The sequence below is a fragment of the Phacochoerus africanus genome, chromosome 2 (genome assembly GCF_016906955.1).
Source record: "Phacochoerus africanus isolate WHEZ1 chromosome 2, ROS_Pafr_v1, whole genome shotgun sequence".
NCBI lineage: Eukaryota > Metazoa > Chordata > Mammalia > Artiodactyla > Suidae > Phacochoerus > Phacochoerus africanus.
The window spans coordinates 272251727-272268370 of record NC_062545.1 but is presented as its reverse complement, the minus strand read 5'-3'; the positions used below and the strand labels follow the sequence as shown (position 1 = coordinate 272268370).

The window sequence follows — 16644 nt, the reverse complement described above, 5'->3', positions numbered from 1 at the left end:
GGAATTGAACCTGCGTCCTCATGGATACTAGTCAGATTCATTTCCACTGAGCCACACGGGAACTCTTGTTCTGTTAATTTCTGCTGTACAGCAAAGTGACTCAGTCGCACATAATATATATACATTCTTTTTCCCATATTATCTTCTATCATGTTCTATCACAAGTGACTGGATGTAGTTTCCTTTGCTATACAGCAGGATCTCATTGCTTATCTGTTCTAAATGTAAAAGTTTGCATCTACTGACCCCAAACTCCCGATCCACTCACTCCCCCTCCACTCACTCCCCCTTGGCAACCACAAGTCTGTTCTCCAAGTCTGTGCCTTTCGGCTAACTCTTGAGCATGCCACTTCTCTATGTCCGGTCAGCAATATTCATCTCCCCACCCACCCATGGTCCCACTCAGGCCAGCACAAGAATGAAGCCTCTCCAGGGACAGGCTCTTGGGATCACAGTCATAGGATTCCCAGGACTCTGGAAAGGGGGAGCAGGCCAGAGCCTGAGGGACTGTAGCGATCTGGCCAGCCACCTGATTCGTGGAGAGAGACCCGGGAAGGGGAAGGGACACGCTCAAGGACCTACAGGACTGGGACAGAGCCAGAGCATGAACCTGGGTCCCTTGTCCCAGCTGAGAGCCTAACCCAGACTCACAAAGCTTCCTGCACCCCAGACAACAGACTAGGCCTAGGCTTCTGGGTTCAAGGCTTCTTCCTGGGGCCCTGGGGAGGCCTCTTCCATCCCCTGTCCTCACCCTGCCCTACCTCTGGGGAGAGCAGAGACTAGCGGGGAGGAGCCAGCCACGTTATGGGGAAGGAGGATGATAAAATCCTGCATTTATCCATCACCTCTAGATGCCAGACAGATGCTTTTCATTTGTGCAAGACAGTGAGTTTCAGGGGGTAGGGCCTGCATCCTTCTGTATGTCACTGTATCCCAGGGCCCAGCACAAGGCTTAGCTCACGGGAGGTCCTTAATAAACGGGGACCAAGGAGTTCTTTTGTGGCACAGCAAGTCAAGGATCCTGCACTGTCACTGCAGAGGCTTTGGTCACTGCTGTGGCGCAGGTTTGATCCCTGGCCTGGGAACTCCTGTTATGCCATGGATGTGGCCAAAAAATAAAAATAAAAGTACAAAAAAGAGGACTGAAGCCCCACGTCCTCGAAAAGTGCTCTCATATGGAAATGATCATTTTTATAGAGGAGGCACCTGAGGCTCCGAGAAGTGAGGCAACTTCTTCAAGTTCGCTTAGGAATGACAAGGCTGAGCGTCAAAGCCAGCGTCTGTTGGACCCCAGAGCCTGGGAACTTCCCCATCACACTCTGCTGCCCCCTAAACCTGAGGAGCCAGACTTGCCTTTTTTTAAAAATTTTTTTTGTCTTTTTTTTTTTGCCTTTTCTTGAGCTGCTCCTATGGCATATGGAGGTTCCCAGGCTAGGGGTCGAATCCGAGCTGTAGCTGCCAGCCTATGTCAGAGCCACCGCAACGCGGGATCCGAGCCAAGTCTGCCACCTCCACCACAGCTCATGGCAACGCCAGATCCTTAACCCACTGAGCAAGGCCAGGGATCGAACCCACAACCTCATGGTTCCTTGTTGGATTCGTTAACCACTGTGCCACGACGGGAACTCCCAGACTTGCTTTTTTATGTAATTCAGTTTAATTCAGTCTAGAACATAGTTGGGAGCAGCTGCTCTGTGCCAGGCCCTGTGCTGGGCCCTGGGGATGGGAGAGGATGAGTCAGACAATTCCCACCCCGAGGAGCTCACAGCGTGGTGGGAGAGACATGTCAACAGATAATGCAATGCGGTGTGACATGTGCTGAGACAGAGGCGCACCAGGCAGCACAGCGAGGGAGGTGATTAACTGGGGGGCCGGTGGGGGACTTCCTGTCTCTGTCTCTCCCATCCTTTACTCCTTTGCCGGGGGTGACCCCTTAGGCGGGACCTCTGGTCTCACAGAGGCTGAGGTGGGCCTGGGGACCTGAGGTCCACCGTCTTCCCCACCAGCTCCTCACCCAGCGATACTGGTCCAACCATTGTTGCCATGGAAACTGCAGGAGGGGCTGGGAAGGATGAGGCTCCCCACAAAGCGCCCCCTCCCCATGCAGAGACCCGAACCCTCCCTGGAGCGCTCCCCACCCCCACCCCCGCAACTGCCCCTCAGAGATGGGCCCACTCGGCCCTGGTAGGCCTGAGGGGCAGTGGTCCCTGAGGTGTCATATGGAAGCTTTGGGGAGCCCAGCTGGAGGGGTTGTCAGGGGTCTGGGCTAGTCCGCTCCCTGTCGCTCCCTCCCAGGGCTACTTAAAGGACAAGCAGCTTATGGAAAGCAGAGATTAGAGCGCAGAGCCATGTGTGGGAGCCAAGCACCTCCTCAGACCAGGATCTCCCAGAGCCAGGGTGGGGATGTGGGTGCCCCGGGGGGTGGGCATCTTGGCCCTGGCCCAGGCTCTCAAAGGGCCTGCACATCAGAATTCCCTGGACAAATCAGCTATGATGAAAATAGCTTTTTTAAATAAAATAAAATGTAAAAAAAAATTCCCTGGGTAGCTTGTTAAAATGCACATACTTCACCCAGGCTGGGTTTGAATCTCAGTGGGGGTGGGGAGGAGGAGGGAATCCGGATCTTAAATGCGCTCCCCATGTGATTTTCATGTTCCTGTCAAGTTTAAGAATCCCTGGCTCAGTGATGAGGAGTGAGTGCCAGGCAGAGGCCCTGGGTTCGAATCCCAACTGGGCCGTTCCCTGGCCCCGTGCCCCTGGGCAAGTAGTTTCCCCCTCTGGGCCTCTGGGTTCTCAGCTGTAAGCCACATGATCTAAACCCAGCACCGCAGGCTACCACTCACGACTGCAGGACGAGTCGTGGAGCCTTTTCAAGGAAAGAGCTTAGCCTGTGCCTGGAACAGAGTAGGCGCTCAGCATCAGAGGGGCCTGCTGAGCGCTTCCTGTGCTCAGCCTCCTCCCTCGGAGGATTCCCAAATTTCAACACGAAATCCAGCATCTGAAGAACCCTCTGTCTCACCTCCTCTGGGCTCTGAATCAGATCGTGGGATTCTCTCCACCGAATGTTGGATGGAAATGGTGGACCGCAAGGAGGAGGAGTTTTCAGAGCTCATCTCACTCCTCTGTCACCGTCCAGAGGATGGGACCCAGGTCCGGAGAGGAGCAGGGGGCTGTGAGGCCACACAGCCACGGGAGAGGGGGCCGAGTTGGGATCAGAGTGGGAGGCCCATCCCTGGATGGGCAGCGAAGAGCACCGGCTGCTTCCCTTGTCCAGACTGCGAGTGCCCAGCTCCTGGCTGGACTTCCTGCTGGGCACAGGTTGGGCACAAGTGTGTGCCCCCCCGCCCCAGCTCCTGCCTTCCACCTGGACAGACTGCCCCTTGTGCTCTGTTAAAGTGCCCCCTGGCACCCCCTCCCTGGGGATTGGAGCCTGATCTGGTCTCCAGTCAGAGCCACCCCAGCACCTCCCACCCAGCTCCTGGTTAGCCTGAGGGAGGACAGGACAGGTGCCCAGAGAGAAGTGTGCTGGGCCCACCAGCCTCGAATGTCGCGTGGGAGGGGTGGATGGTGACATGCCAGCTCTTCCCACTTGTTCTGGACAGATGGCGGTTTCCCAGGGAGGCCTTGCCTTGCTGACTGCAGAGACACCTTCAAACCCCAAGAACAGGGATGATGAAATAAACACAGCTCAGGACCTCCAGGCACCACAACTCCCTGTCTAAATTGGCACTGTCACCCCAGGAGCCCTGGAGAAATTACCCCAAAACCCAAAGTGACCCCCAGCCCTACTCTGTTATCTGAGATCTGGGCCTAGAGCTCAAGGGACCTTGATTCCCAGGTCCTGCTGAATGCAGACAACACCGGAAAGCAGCATGCTTGATCTGGCATGTACCCAGCAGTGGTCATCCTTCTAAGTCTCCTGTTTCCTGGGCTCTAATGTCATACAGGCCTGGCATTGAATGTCAGAGGTGCCCGAAGGAGCTGTGTGGCTATGGACAAATGACTAGACCTCTCTGAGCCTTAGTTTCCATCTCAGTAAAATGGGGTTTCTGTGAGGCTTATATAAATTAATGCCTGAATAAATGATAGCAGTGATTATAAATACAACTTGTTGAGCAAGCTGAGAATACAGGCTGGGCTCCCACCACCGTGTCACCCATCGGGGGTGGGGGGGTGCGGAGGAAGGGGGGGGCGGAGGCCAGGACAGTTCCATACAAATCTTGCCTCAGAAGTAGAGAGAGAGGGGGCCGGGCAGGCTGCGAGGTGCTCTCCGAAGCAGGGAGCTAGGGTAGAGGTGAGGGAGTGGGCAGGCCAAGAAATACAGTCGGGAGGAGGTGAGGCTGCCTCCAGGCAACAAGTCCCTCTCTGTTCCTGCTGCCCCAGGAGGCCCCAGGCCAGCCCATGTCACATGGCCCATGAATCTCCAGCTAAGTTTGGAGCATTTCAGGGCAGCCTTGGCCTTGGCTTCCCCTGATGTTCTGATATCTTGAGAGCAGGGGCTGGGCTGGTCCTGTTACCACCGTCTGCCCGGCACCCAGCTGGGTGCCTGGCATGGAGCCTGAGATCAGGTCACCCCTGATCAGCCGAAAGAATGATTTGAGGACGAGCTTCCAATGTTCCCGCCATCGCCTTCATTGTACAGATGTGGAAACTGAGGCACAAAAAGGGGGGGACAAGTGTTGCCCCAGATCACAGTGGAAGTTGGTGACAGGATAGGACTGTACCCCGGGGTCTGTCTGGACTCCACGTCCGGTGAGCGCTCCACAACCATTTTCTCCATTAAAGAGAACCTGTGATCTTTTTTTGTTGTTTTTGTTTGTTTGTTTGTTTTGTCTTTTCTTGGGCTGCACCCGAAGCATATGGAGGTTCCCAGGCTAGAGGTCCAATCGGAGCTGTTGCTGCCAGCCTACACCACAGCCACAGCAACGTGGGATCCGAGCCCTGTGAACTACACCACAGCTCACGGCAACGACGGATCCCTAACCCACTGAGTGAGGCCAGGGCTCGAACCTGCGTCCCCGTGGATCCGAGTCAGATTCATTTCTGCTGAGCCACGATGGGAACTCCCCACTTTTTGTCTTTCTTCTTTGCCTCTTTCCTCCCTTCCTTCCCTCCTTTCTTTCAAACGTGGACGACTGTATACTTGCAAAGTGGAAATAGATTTCTCTTTTGCCCCTACTTTAAAAAAATCTTATGTTCTCCCTTTAAAAACATTTTCAAATAATACATAAAATGTTTGAAAGAATAAAAAGCACCCATCATCCCAACACCTGGGGATCACTATTGTAAACATTTTATCATTTATGGTTAACAGTCATGGCAAATACTGAGGAATCGCTGACTGCTGGCCAGGAACTGCTGGGGGCTTTAAAATCGGCATCATCACGAGGTTTCTTTTTGGGGTGATGGAAGTTCTAAAATTAGATTGTGATGATGGTTGCACAACAGCTCTGTGAATATGCTCAAAATCATTGAAGTGCGCACTAAAAAGGGGTGAGTTTTATGACATAAATCAAACCTTAATAAAGCTGTTTAAGAAATCTGTATCCTGTTTTTTTGGTTTGTTTTTAATTTTATGGCTGCACCCATGGTATACAGAAGTTCCCGGAGCCAGGGATTGACTCCAAGCCCCAGCTGTGACCTACTCTGAAGCTGTAGCAATGCCAGATCTTTTAACCCACTGAGCTGGGCTGGGGATTGAACCCGCACCTCTGCAGAGACTTGAGATACTGCAGTCAAAAGAAATCTGCATATGCATCGGCTATATGAGGATGTTGTGACTAATTTCCCCATCTCTCTCTCTCTGTTTTTTTAAATTTGTTTTGCTTTTTAAGGCCGCACCTGTGGCATATGGAGGTTCCCAGGCTAGGGGTCAAATCGGAGTTGCAGCTCCCTGCCTACACCACAGCCACAGCAACACTGGATCCTTAACCCGCTGAGCGAGGCCAGGGATCAAACCCACATCCTCATGGATCCTAGTTGGGTTCGTTAACTGCTGAGCCACGAAGGGAGCTCCCTAGTTTCCCCATCTTAAAGGGAAAGAAACTAAGGCTCGTAGCCACTCTTAGGTAGCGGTTCTACTTGCCTGACAGCCCACCATGGACGTGTCCCAAGTCGCTCATTATGGATCCTTATTTCTTTTTTTTTTTTGTCTTTTTGCTATTTCTTTGGGCCGCTCCCGCGGCATATGGAGGTTCCCAGGCTAGGGGTCTAATTGGAGCTGCAGCCACCAGTCTACGCCAGTGCCACAGCAACGCGGGATCCGAGCCGTGTCTGCAGCCTACACCACAGCTCACGGCAACGCCGGATCCTTAACCCACTGAGCAAGGGCAGGGACCGAACCCGCAACCTCATGGTTCCTAGTCGGATTCGTTAACCACTGCACCACGACGGGAACTCCTGGATCCTTATTTCTTATCACTAGCAGCTTGATGTGAAGCAATCTCAGCTCCACCACCCAATCATTTCCCTGCTCCAAACCTCAGTTTCCCCATCAGTGAAATGGGACCCCAGCCAGCACCTCCCTCCTAGGGCTGTTGAAGGAAGGCCCTGAGATCCTGGCTGTAGAAGGGTCTAACAGAGTGCCCACGGATGGTGCCATGAGCTACCTGAGTGCCTGTCATGTATTTGGTGCCTACGAGAGCACTGCATTCGCGAGCTGAGGGCGGAGGGGAGCACGCATTCACCTGTTGAAATTTTTCTCCCCATCCTGACTGGTGGCTTCATTCCCCTGTGCTAAGTAAGACCAGTGATAAAAGAATGGCATGGTACAAACAGATAAAATATTCATAGTGACCTTGGTTGGGCCTCCTCTGCCAGGAACTCTCAGCCCAAGGCCATGGGCCTCAGGAGTTCCCTGGTGGCCTAGTGTTTAGGATTCAGTGCTTTCACCTCTGTGGTCCGGGTTCAATCCCTGGTCTGGGAACTGAGATTCCACATCAAGCTGCTGCGCACTGAGACCAAGGGGAAAAAAAGAGTTCCCCCAAGACTATGGGCCTTTTTCTCTTTCAATGGCTCTGCATTCTGGGAGAAAACTGAGCCCTGCCCCCCCAACACTGAGGTCAAGGGCTAGAGGGTGGTCAGGGAAGGCAGCCTGGAGGAGGTGTCGGTGGATGTGAGACTTGGAGGATGAGCCAGTGAAGGAAGAAGATGAAAGTGAGGTGAAGAGCTTCCCAGCAGAAAGCAGCACAGGCACTGGTGCTCAGGAGAGAGGACACAGCCCATTTCCCCTTGAACTACAAGACCCTCAGGTGTGGCGTTCCTGTCCTGGCGCAGTGGAAATGAATCCGACTGGGAACCATGAGGTTGCGGGTTCGATCCCTGGCCTTGCTCAGTGGGTTAAGGATCCTGTGTTGCCGTGAGCTATGGTGTAGGTGGCAGATGCGGCTTGGATCTGGTGTTGCTGTGGCTCCAGCGTAGGCCGGTAGCTATAGCTCCAATTCAACCTCTAGCCTGGGAACCTCCATATGCCATGGGTGCAGCCCTAAAAGGACAAAAGACAAAAATGAAACAAAAACAAAAAAACATACTCAGGCGGACCAGGAGGGAGTGGCTGGAGGGGAAGCCCGGCTGGGTAAGGCAGACCTCAGGGGCCCCAGCTCAGAAGCTCAGGCTGTGTTTGGAGGGCAGGGGGCCGAGGAGAGGATCAGATTGGGAGGCCATGGAGAGTCCTGCGCTGTCAAATGCAAGAGAGGAGACTGGCTGGTGCTAAGACAAAGGGGGTGGGAGCCAAGGTAGAGAGAGGAGGTGGGCGGGGGTAGAATCCACAGGGCTTATGGACAGAACTGGACAGAGAGGATGAGAGGCCAGGGGGCGCTGACCCCGGGACCTCTGACCTGGGCACTGGGAAGATGCATATAGGACAATGTCTCAAACACCTTCCAAGGCCAATATTCCTCTTTTTTTTTTCCTGTTGCTTGTAGTAATTCCAAGCTGACTGCTCCCAACTGTCTTTACTCTTCGGCCAGCTTTCAGGCCAGGGAGGGGGTAGGAGTTCATTCGCATGGAGGCAGGGGACCTGTGCTGGTTCCTGTCCTGCCGGGGTGACTTCAGGCAGATCCCCTCCCCTCTCTGTGCCATTTCACCACCTGAAAACCTGGGATGATGCTCCTTCCACTTACAGGTTGTTGGTTCCAAGAAGGTAGTAATCAGCACTGCCCTTGAACATGGGGAGTCGGGGCCTTGACCTTGGGCCCCAGCCCTCTTGGGATCTCTGGCCTCACCTTCCCTGTGAAGCAAGGGGGCTCCCAAGGACCGAGGGGAGTGCCCAGCTGGAGCCTGTGCACCCCGTCTAGGAAAAACAGAGGGCCCTGGATTTTTCTCTCGGTCTCAAGCCTACCTCTAGGGTCTGTAGCTGAGGGCTGCCCTCACTGCTGGGCCAATGGGGGGATCCTTTCTTGGGACATGCATGAAGCCGGACTATGAGGGCAGCCTCAGAAGAGAGGCCACCTGTCCCTACAAGGTCACCTCTCACCACAGAACTCCGAGGAAATTCTAAATTCAACACCAGTCTGCCAGGTTGCTTTGCAGGTGTGTTTGTCAAGGCGGGAGGGCAGAGGTATTGTATTTAGCAGTTCCTTAGCTTGATTTATAACTGGAATATTTAGACATACGGCACGTGGGCTCCACTTCTGTTCCTGTTCCAGGCCTCATAACGCCGACCGCGCGCCGGGCTTCCTCCGCTCCTGCTCCACCCCACAGCATCGCCCGCCGGCATCCCCCTCCCCCAGGTTCCGACCCCACGACCCCAGCCAAGGCCTGGGAAACTCGATTCTCCTGGCGCCGGGATCAGATGCTGTCTGCCAGAGTCGCCTTTCATTCCCAGTTCCTTGGGGGCCCGCGGGGTGGGGCAGGGGGCTGGGGAGGTCATGGCCTGGCCGGGATGGACATGCAAGTCTAGCGGGGGGTGCACACTCTGAGAAGGGAGAAGGGTGAACAGAGCGAGGCTGCCTGCGTGGGGGTGCCTGTCCCCGACCCTCTGGTCTCATTGCGGCCTCTGCTTCTCACTGGGCCACATGCGCTTCCTCTGCGTTTTCAGACCCACGGGGGTCCCTCCCACCACCGGCCTTTGCTCAGGTGGGACCCCGCTCCTGGAGCGCTTCACTCCTTTGCCTGACCCAGCCCTGTCTTTGCTCAGGCCCAGACCTAAAGGCTCAAATGCCTTCTCTGGCCCCCTGATGACACCCTTCCCTTCAATGTCAGGCTCCTGGCCCCCTTTTCAAATCCACAACAAAGGAGCTTCTTATGTGATTTAGTGTCCGTCTGTCCTGCTCAGCTGTGAGCCCCCTGAGAGCAAGCCTGGGTCTGGCTGGTTCACAGCTGTATCCTCAGGGCCTGGCTGGCTCACTGCGAGTGCCAAGGAGGTGTCACTGCCCGCTCCAGTCAGTGACTTTCTAGTTTCGAGGTCTCAACCATCCCCTAGTCCTCTTTGGCCTCAATCTCCAAATCTGGGAAATGGGACCACTAAGGTGTAGCCCAAAGTGTTCGGAGGAAGAGACAGAGCTTAGGAGTGGGGAGTGGGCAGTCCCCCGTGGCTGGGGCTGGGGCGGACAGAGGGAGGGGCTCTCGGAGGCCAGAGACTGGCAGCACTGGTCCCTGCTGGGATGAGAGCACAGAGGAAGGGGGAAGGGGATTGGTAGGTGGCTGGGGGCCTGAGCAGGGTAGGAGGGGTCACGAGGGCAGAGGCTCCCGCACCAGGCTCCTGGACCCCTCCTGGCTGGAGGAGGTTCCCCTCCCCTCCCCTCCCCCATCCCCCCCACCCCCCCCAACCAGTATCTATGCCCTGAGTGGGAACAGAATGGGCAAGTCCTCTGTGCCACAGCTTACCCTGAGTGTTTCACAGGCACCATCTCAACATTTGCCACAATCCTGGGAGGGAGGGGCTATTATTATTATTATTGTTGTTGTCTTTCTGTCTTTCGAGGGCCGCACCTGAGGCATATGGAGGTTCCCAGGCTAGGGGTCCAATCGGAACTGTTGCTGCTAGTCTACGCCAGAGCCACAGCAATGTCAGATCCAAGCCGTGTCTGCAACCTACACCACAGCTCACGGCAACGTCGAATCCTTAACCCACTGAGCGAGGCCAGGGATCAAACCCGCAACTTCATGGTTCCTAGTCAGATTCGTTTCTGCTGCGCCACAACGGGAACTCCGGAGGGGCTGTTATTATCCCCATTTTACAGATGAGAAACAGCAGCTGAGCAGGGCTTTGAAACAATGCCCAGTAGTGCCCAGCTTGTAAGTGGCAGAGCTAAGCTACAAACCCAGGTCTGATGCCAGAGCCCGAGCCCTCAGCCCCTCTGCCACACTCCCACTGGCCTTGGCTTCACCAGGGGTCAAGCTGGAGGGAAGGTTGGCACTGCCCAACTGCCAGCAGGCCTGGGCACTAGTGGGAGCGAGGCCAGGGGCACAGGAGCCTGGAAGCCTCTTCCAGGATGCCGGACTCGGGGCTGGACAGATGTTGTGGGGAGGGGGCTCGCGGCTGGGGGCAGACAAAGGGAAGCCTAGGGTACCTGGCATCTGCTGACAAAATGCTGGGGTGTCCCGGGGGCCCACACAGTCTCTGTCTGCACTTACCCCCGAGATGATCTCATCTATGCTCACGGGTTTCCACCCCATCTCTTCCAAATTTCTATTTCCACCCGCCGCCTTTCCCCTGAGCTTCCGACTTGCATCACCACACTGCCCACCTGACATCTCAGACACAACAAGTTCAAAACCAAACTCCTTATCACCTTCCACCCCGCCCCCCCCCAACCTGTTCCTCCATTAATGGCAACAACACCCATCCAGGGTCAGAGGCGCTGAAGGCATCCGGGATTCCTCTTTGCACACCGTCCACATCCCATTCCCTGGCAGGGTCCGTGGGACCTTCCTCCTAAATACATCCTGAACCCCATCAGTCTCCTCCTCTCTCTGCTAAGGCCCTGGTCCAGGCCCCCGTCCCCTTCACTCCCCACGAAGCAGCCTCCTCAGCTGTCTCCCGCCCCACTCCCCAAATCACACACTTGCTGGAATCAGCTCAAGTCACCCCACTACTTAAAAGCCTCCGACGATAATGAAAACAAACCCAGCTCCTCAGCATAATCTGAGGATCTTGGAGATCTACCCCCGCCAAGCCGTGGCTACCTTGTTTACCAAACACCAGCCACAGTATTTCTTCCCTGTTCTTTATTTTATTTTTATTTATTATTATTATTATTATTATTGTCTCTTTGCCTTTTCTAGGACTGCTCCCGAGGCATATGGAGGTTCCCAGGCTAGGGGTCTAATAGGAGCTGTAGCCGCCGGCCTCCCCCACAGCCACAGAAACATCAGATCTGAGCCTCGTCTGCAACCTACACCACAGCTCACGGCAACGCTGGATCCTTAACCCACTAAGCAAGGCCAGGGATTGAACCCACAACCTCATCGTTCCTAGCCGGATTCGTGAACCACTGAGTCACGACGGGAACTCCTCTTCTCTGTTCTTTCAACCCACCAAATTCACTGCTGCCCCAGGGCCTTTGCATCTGCTTTCCCCTCAGCCTAGAATGCTTTGCTCCAGATAGTCATGTGGTTTCTCACCCCTCAGTTCTCATCCCAGATGCCACTGCCTCCTAAAAACCTTTTCGGACCTCCCTGTGAACGCAGCCCTTCTCCCTCCCGGCCTTGACCGCACTCCCGGTTGCCTTCCTCACCTACACGCACGCCCGTGCGCCTGTGTTTACTATTTCAGAGCTTCCCCTCTGGAAGGCGAGCTTCTGTCTTTTCTACTATGAAATCCCCAGTGCCGAGACGTCATGGACCTTCCGTGGATGTCTGCTGAATGACGGAAGGAACCAGCCTCAGTTTCCCCTCTGTTAAAAGGGGAATGAAGAGACAGCCTAGCCCCAGGCAAATCCTGGCAGGGTCCTGGGCAGCTATCTGGGCCACCTCCATTGCAGAGCTGACAGCAGGCTCCTCCTGGGTGCCCGGGAGCCCAGCCCGGCCTGGAGCAGCCTCTGTTTCCTCTGGAGTATTTTCCACTTCCTCTCCATGGGGGGTTGACTCCCGGAAAGCCTCAGGAGGCAGAGCCACTGTTACCATGCTCACGGGTCTGGGGACCCAGCCCTAGGTCGGGAGCTTGAGAGCCACGGCAGAGCAGGCAGGGCTGAGCAGGGCTTCAAAACCATGCTCAATAGTGCCCCGCTTTAAGTGGCAGAGCTAAGCTACAAACCCAGGTCTGATGCCAGAGCCCGAGCCCTCAGCCCCTCTGCCACATTCCCACTGGCCTTGGCTTCACCAGGGGTCAAGCTGGAGGGAAGGTGGGCACTGCCCAACTGCCAGCAGGCCTGGGCACTAGAAGGAGCGAGGCCAGGGGCACAGGAGCCTGGAAGCCTCTTCCAGGATGCTGGACTCAGGGCTGGACAGATGTTGTGGGGACGGGGCTCACATCTGCAGGCAGACAAAGGGAAACTTGGGGCCCTGGCAAAATGCTCACATTTTATCTGCACTCCAGCCCTGGCCTCCTTGCTGGCTTTCACGAGGATCAAGCCATACCTCCCCATTCGCTCCTTAGCCCCAGGCCCAGCCTCCTGCTCTGCCAGGGGCCTGCCTCATCTCGTGACCCTGTGCACCCTCCATCAACGGGTACTGGGTGGCGGAGGGTGGAAAGAGGGCCCCGGCCTCCCCAGCAGAGTCCACATCTTTTTCCACCAGCTGACAAGCGAACAGTTGCAGATGGTGGCCGGGCCTGTCTCCCCACTGGCACCTCTCTGCTGGACAGTGCGCTCCAAGAGGCCACCGTCCAGGTGTGTCCCCAAACCTATCCACAGCTCCCTCCTACATGTTTACAAAAGAGGGCTTTGCCACCCTTGAGCTCCCTGGAGCCCCACAGCCAAGATCAGGAGGGCAGGGCGGCAGCTGTCAGTGTGTCCATTCCCCAGATGCGGAAAATGGGGCCACCACACCTGCACATCCCCGAGCTCAGTGCAAAGCTTGGTGCTCAGGCTGGGCGGGCTGGACATGGGAGTCTAATAGATGCTGTCCTTGCTGGCTGTGTGACCTTGGGCAAGGCCTCCAACCTCAGGGTCTGTTTCCTCACCTGCGGGAGGGCCACCAGGGTACCTGCCTCATGAGGCTGTGTGACCCAGCCTATAGAGCATGGTGTGGGGCCCGTGGGAAGGGCTCAGCAGACGGGTGCTGGGGTCACCTTCCCCTCTGCAGCCCCTGCGCAGAGCACGCAGCAGGCACAGAGCAGGGGTTCAGCAGCCGTCCAGCGGATGGAAGGAAGGACTGTGGTTTGCACACTGTAAAGTGCTGGGTGTCCGTGTCATTTACAGCACCAAGGCCTCAGGGCTTTATTGTCTCCAGGGTTCACCCCCCCTCCCTGGACTCTGACTGCCAGCCCTTAGGAAAGGGGCCCATCTGTGTGTCTCATGCTGGTGTCTCTGCAGCTCTGGGGAGGGGGGGTGTCACGTGAGCAGGAGGGGGGGTTCTGTGGGAGTCCGTCCCCTGGAAACAGACGGCACCCCTCTCTGCTGACCAGATGGATCTGGCCACCCCCACAGTGGCTTTCCAACAGCCCACAGATACATGGCTCCAGGCACGACCCTCTCCTCTCGCCCCTGGGGTTGGCGCTGGGCTTCCCAGGTCATTTAAGAGGCAAGACCTCTCCAGCCTGGCTGTCCGCAATGGAGATGGTGAAACAGAGGCCCAGAGAGGGTAGTGACTCGCCTGAGGTTTCACAGCAGAGCCTGGCTTGGACCCAGGATGTTTTGCCCCAGAACTGTGTCCCTCTGAGGGGGAAGTTCTGCCTGCCTCCCTCTCCCATGTGCCATTGGCTTCTTTAGCCATGAAGGTCATTGGAAGAAAGCTAGGGTTTCTGATGAAGGTGAGAGAGGGAGATGACAGAGTGGGGAGGTCAGTGTCAATTCTCCTGCCTCCTCCCTCAGTCTGCCCAGCCCCCCCCCCCTCCAGCACCGGGAGAGCGCCCCCTCTCTCCTTCTCAGCACCCGAAAAGCCATCTCCACCTCCCCTTTCTTAGGGAACCCTGGGGGGGTCACGACCCTGCCTGCCTCCCTAAACCCGGGATCCTTTGTCTTTGTGGTTGCCCCCCACTCCCTGCCACCTGGCCCTCCCAGCGCCTTGTGGGATCAGAGGCAGGAGGGGGATTAGGTTGTGCAAATGGCTCCCCCCCCTCCTCCCCGCCATCCTGCCTCCCTGTCTTAGTCATCTCTGCCCTCCGCCGCCTTCTCCCTCCATTACAATTCCTCTGCCAGGCCAAGGGGAGAACAACACTGACAGGCTCCCCCCACCCCCACCCAGGGGCGGCGGCGGGGCAAGGGGCCGGCTGCTCAGTAAAGGATCCCCCCCCCAACCCATCCTGCAGCCCGCGCCTCCCCCTTCTTCCGCGCTGCGCACGGATGGCGGCTGGGGCCGCAGAGGTGTGTGTGTGTGACGGCGGGGGGGAGGCTGTGCCTGGTCCCCGATGCCCAGGGGGCTATGTCTTCTCCCAGGGGCAATTGGGGGGGGGGTGTCCCCTGCCAAGGTCCAGGAATTCCCGTGAAGGGAGGGAGCTGTCCTCCGTAGAGCCTGGGGGTGGGGGAACTGCCCTGGGGACGCTGCCCGCTTTAAGGGACCCCCCCCCAGAGCCGTAGGGAGGTGCTGAGTAATGCAGGCCCCTCAGTGCCCATGGAGGGTGGGGGGTGGGGGACAGTCCTTTACCAGGGTCTCTTGGCACAGCGCTGTCTTCCCTAAAGGATGGGGCGGAGGAGGGGGGCGTGATCCCGTGGTCGCCGGCTTGACGTTTGCGGACAAGCAGGGGGTGCTGCACCCCTGAGGGGCTCTTGGGGAGGGGAGGGCCGCTTCCTTCGGGCTGGAGGTGGGGGGCGCGCGGTCCGCGGCGCCCAGCCAGGGGCTGTGAGGTCGCGGCGCCGTCGGGGCCGGGAGGCGAAGGCCGGGAGGACCCGAGCTGGGGGAGTCCGCGCTCAGGGGCGCGCCGTTCCTACCTGCCTACGAAATTCTCGAGCACCGAGCTCTTCCCGGCGCTCTGGCCGCCCACCACGGCGATCTGCGGCAGGTCGAGGTCCGCATTCTGGCCGATGGCAGAGAAGGCATCCTGCAGCCGGTTGACCAGCGGGATGAGATCCTCCATGCCGCGGTTGCCCATGGCTGCGGCGGGCCCCGCGGGCTGCGATGCGGCCGCCGCTGGTGCTCTCGGCTTCGGCTCCGCCGCTGCAGCCGCGCGCTCCGACTGCCTGCGCCGCGGGTCCCCCGCCCCTCGGGGATCAGAGCGGAGCGCTGCTCCAGGGTGCCGCTAGAGGGCGCCCGAAGTGCTGCGGGCCGGCAGCCATGCGCAGGCGCCCGCCGCTGCACCATGGGGATTGTAGTTTTCTCCTTCTGCGGCTTTTGGGGCGCTGGAGCCGTGTCTGGGCGGGGGCGGGGGCGGGGGCGGGGGCGGGAGGGGTGGGGGCGAAGGCTTCACAGTAGATGTCGTTCCTGTAAATGGGCAAAATGTCCTAGGCACTAGGCAGTCTTCGTACCCGGCCCCACGGATGGTTGTCATGGCTGCCTCACTCCATCTTCCACATGGGGAAACTGAGGCTTGGAGAGATGGGCCTCCTGCGAGGTCACAGTCTCAGTGACCTGGAGTGCCACTTGGCCTCACTGCCTTCTACTGTACGTTCTGGCACTAATTCATCTCTGGCCTGTCCCTTCCCCTCCTCGGGCCTCAGTTTCCCGTTTGTAGAATGAGAAGATAACAGAACATGAATTCAATGAAAATTTACGGAACACCTACTTATAAGCCAGACCCTGTCCGAGGCACTGGAGACACAGCAGTGAGCAAGACAACCAAGGTCTCCACCCTCATACATCTTACTTCCAGGTGGTGGGGACAGACAGTAAATGCATAAATAGGTACATGAAACAGGGCAAGTGAAAATAGTTTATACTAATAGGGATGGAAGAAATACACAAGGGGTGTGAAGAGGGGTACCTGTGTGGGTGCAAAGAGGCCTCTTTAGCCTGGGAGATTAGGGGGGTTCCCTGAGAAGGTGGTATGTGAGGGGAGACCTAAATGATGAGAAGGAACCAGCCACAGGCAGGCAGATCAGGGGGGAGGAGCATGCCAGCCCAAGTAAACCACGAGTACAAAGCCCATGACGCTTGGAAGACCCTTCTTGGGAGAGTTGGGCCTTCTCATTTGGGAAAGGGGCAGCCTTTTCCAAACCCAACCATCATGGTGGTGGTAAAACAGTGGGATTTGAATCTAGGACTCCCACAGCCCTACCCCGTGTATCCTTGTCGCATGGAGAGACCATGGGGCCCCAGGCCTAGCCATCCACCTCTGCCCTTAAGGAACCTAATTTGGATTCCCCATTAGGAGGCCTGGAAAGAGAGGCCAGCCTGTCCCATGCTGTTGTGGGTCACCCTGTGTGTGAACAGAGTGGCCGCATCGCTGGCAGATCAGTGGCCTGTGAGGCAGAGACGGTCACTCATGCACCCATGTGAGGCATATTTATTGACCAGGAGCTCTGCTAGACTCCAGATATAAAGCAATGAGCACGATGAACAAAATCCTTACCCACGTGTGGCTAACAGTCTAGTGGAAAAAAGAGGACAAGGCACAAACAAGCCAATAAATAGAATTGTCAGATAGTGATGGGAGCTTTGGAAAACAAA

General features: G+C 56.8%; 1 protein-coding gene across 14 annotated transcripts in view; it reads right to left on the bottom strand.

The window, feature by feature from the left end:
- Nucleotides 1–15222, bottom strand: part of DNM1 (dynamin 1) — a 49602-nt gene extending 34380 nt beyond the window's left edge. For 8 of the 14 annotated variants that reach the window (XR_007133311.1, XR_007133312.1, XR_007133313.1 and 5 more), the window contains exon 1: nucleotides 14970–15221. Coding sequence is in view for 11 of the 14 variants with exons in the window: in XM_047768538.1 (XP_047624494.1) it covers nucleotides 14970–15130 (161 nt within the window). In the remaining 3 variants the exon portion in view is untranslated. Of the gene's footprint in view, nucleotides 1–14969 lie in introns of all 14 variants that reach the window. The other 6 variants (XM_047768541.1, XM_047768539.1, XM_047768549.1 and 3 more) reach the window with 1 other exon arrangement.
- Nucleotides 15223–16644: the final 1422 nt, after the last annotated feature.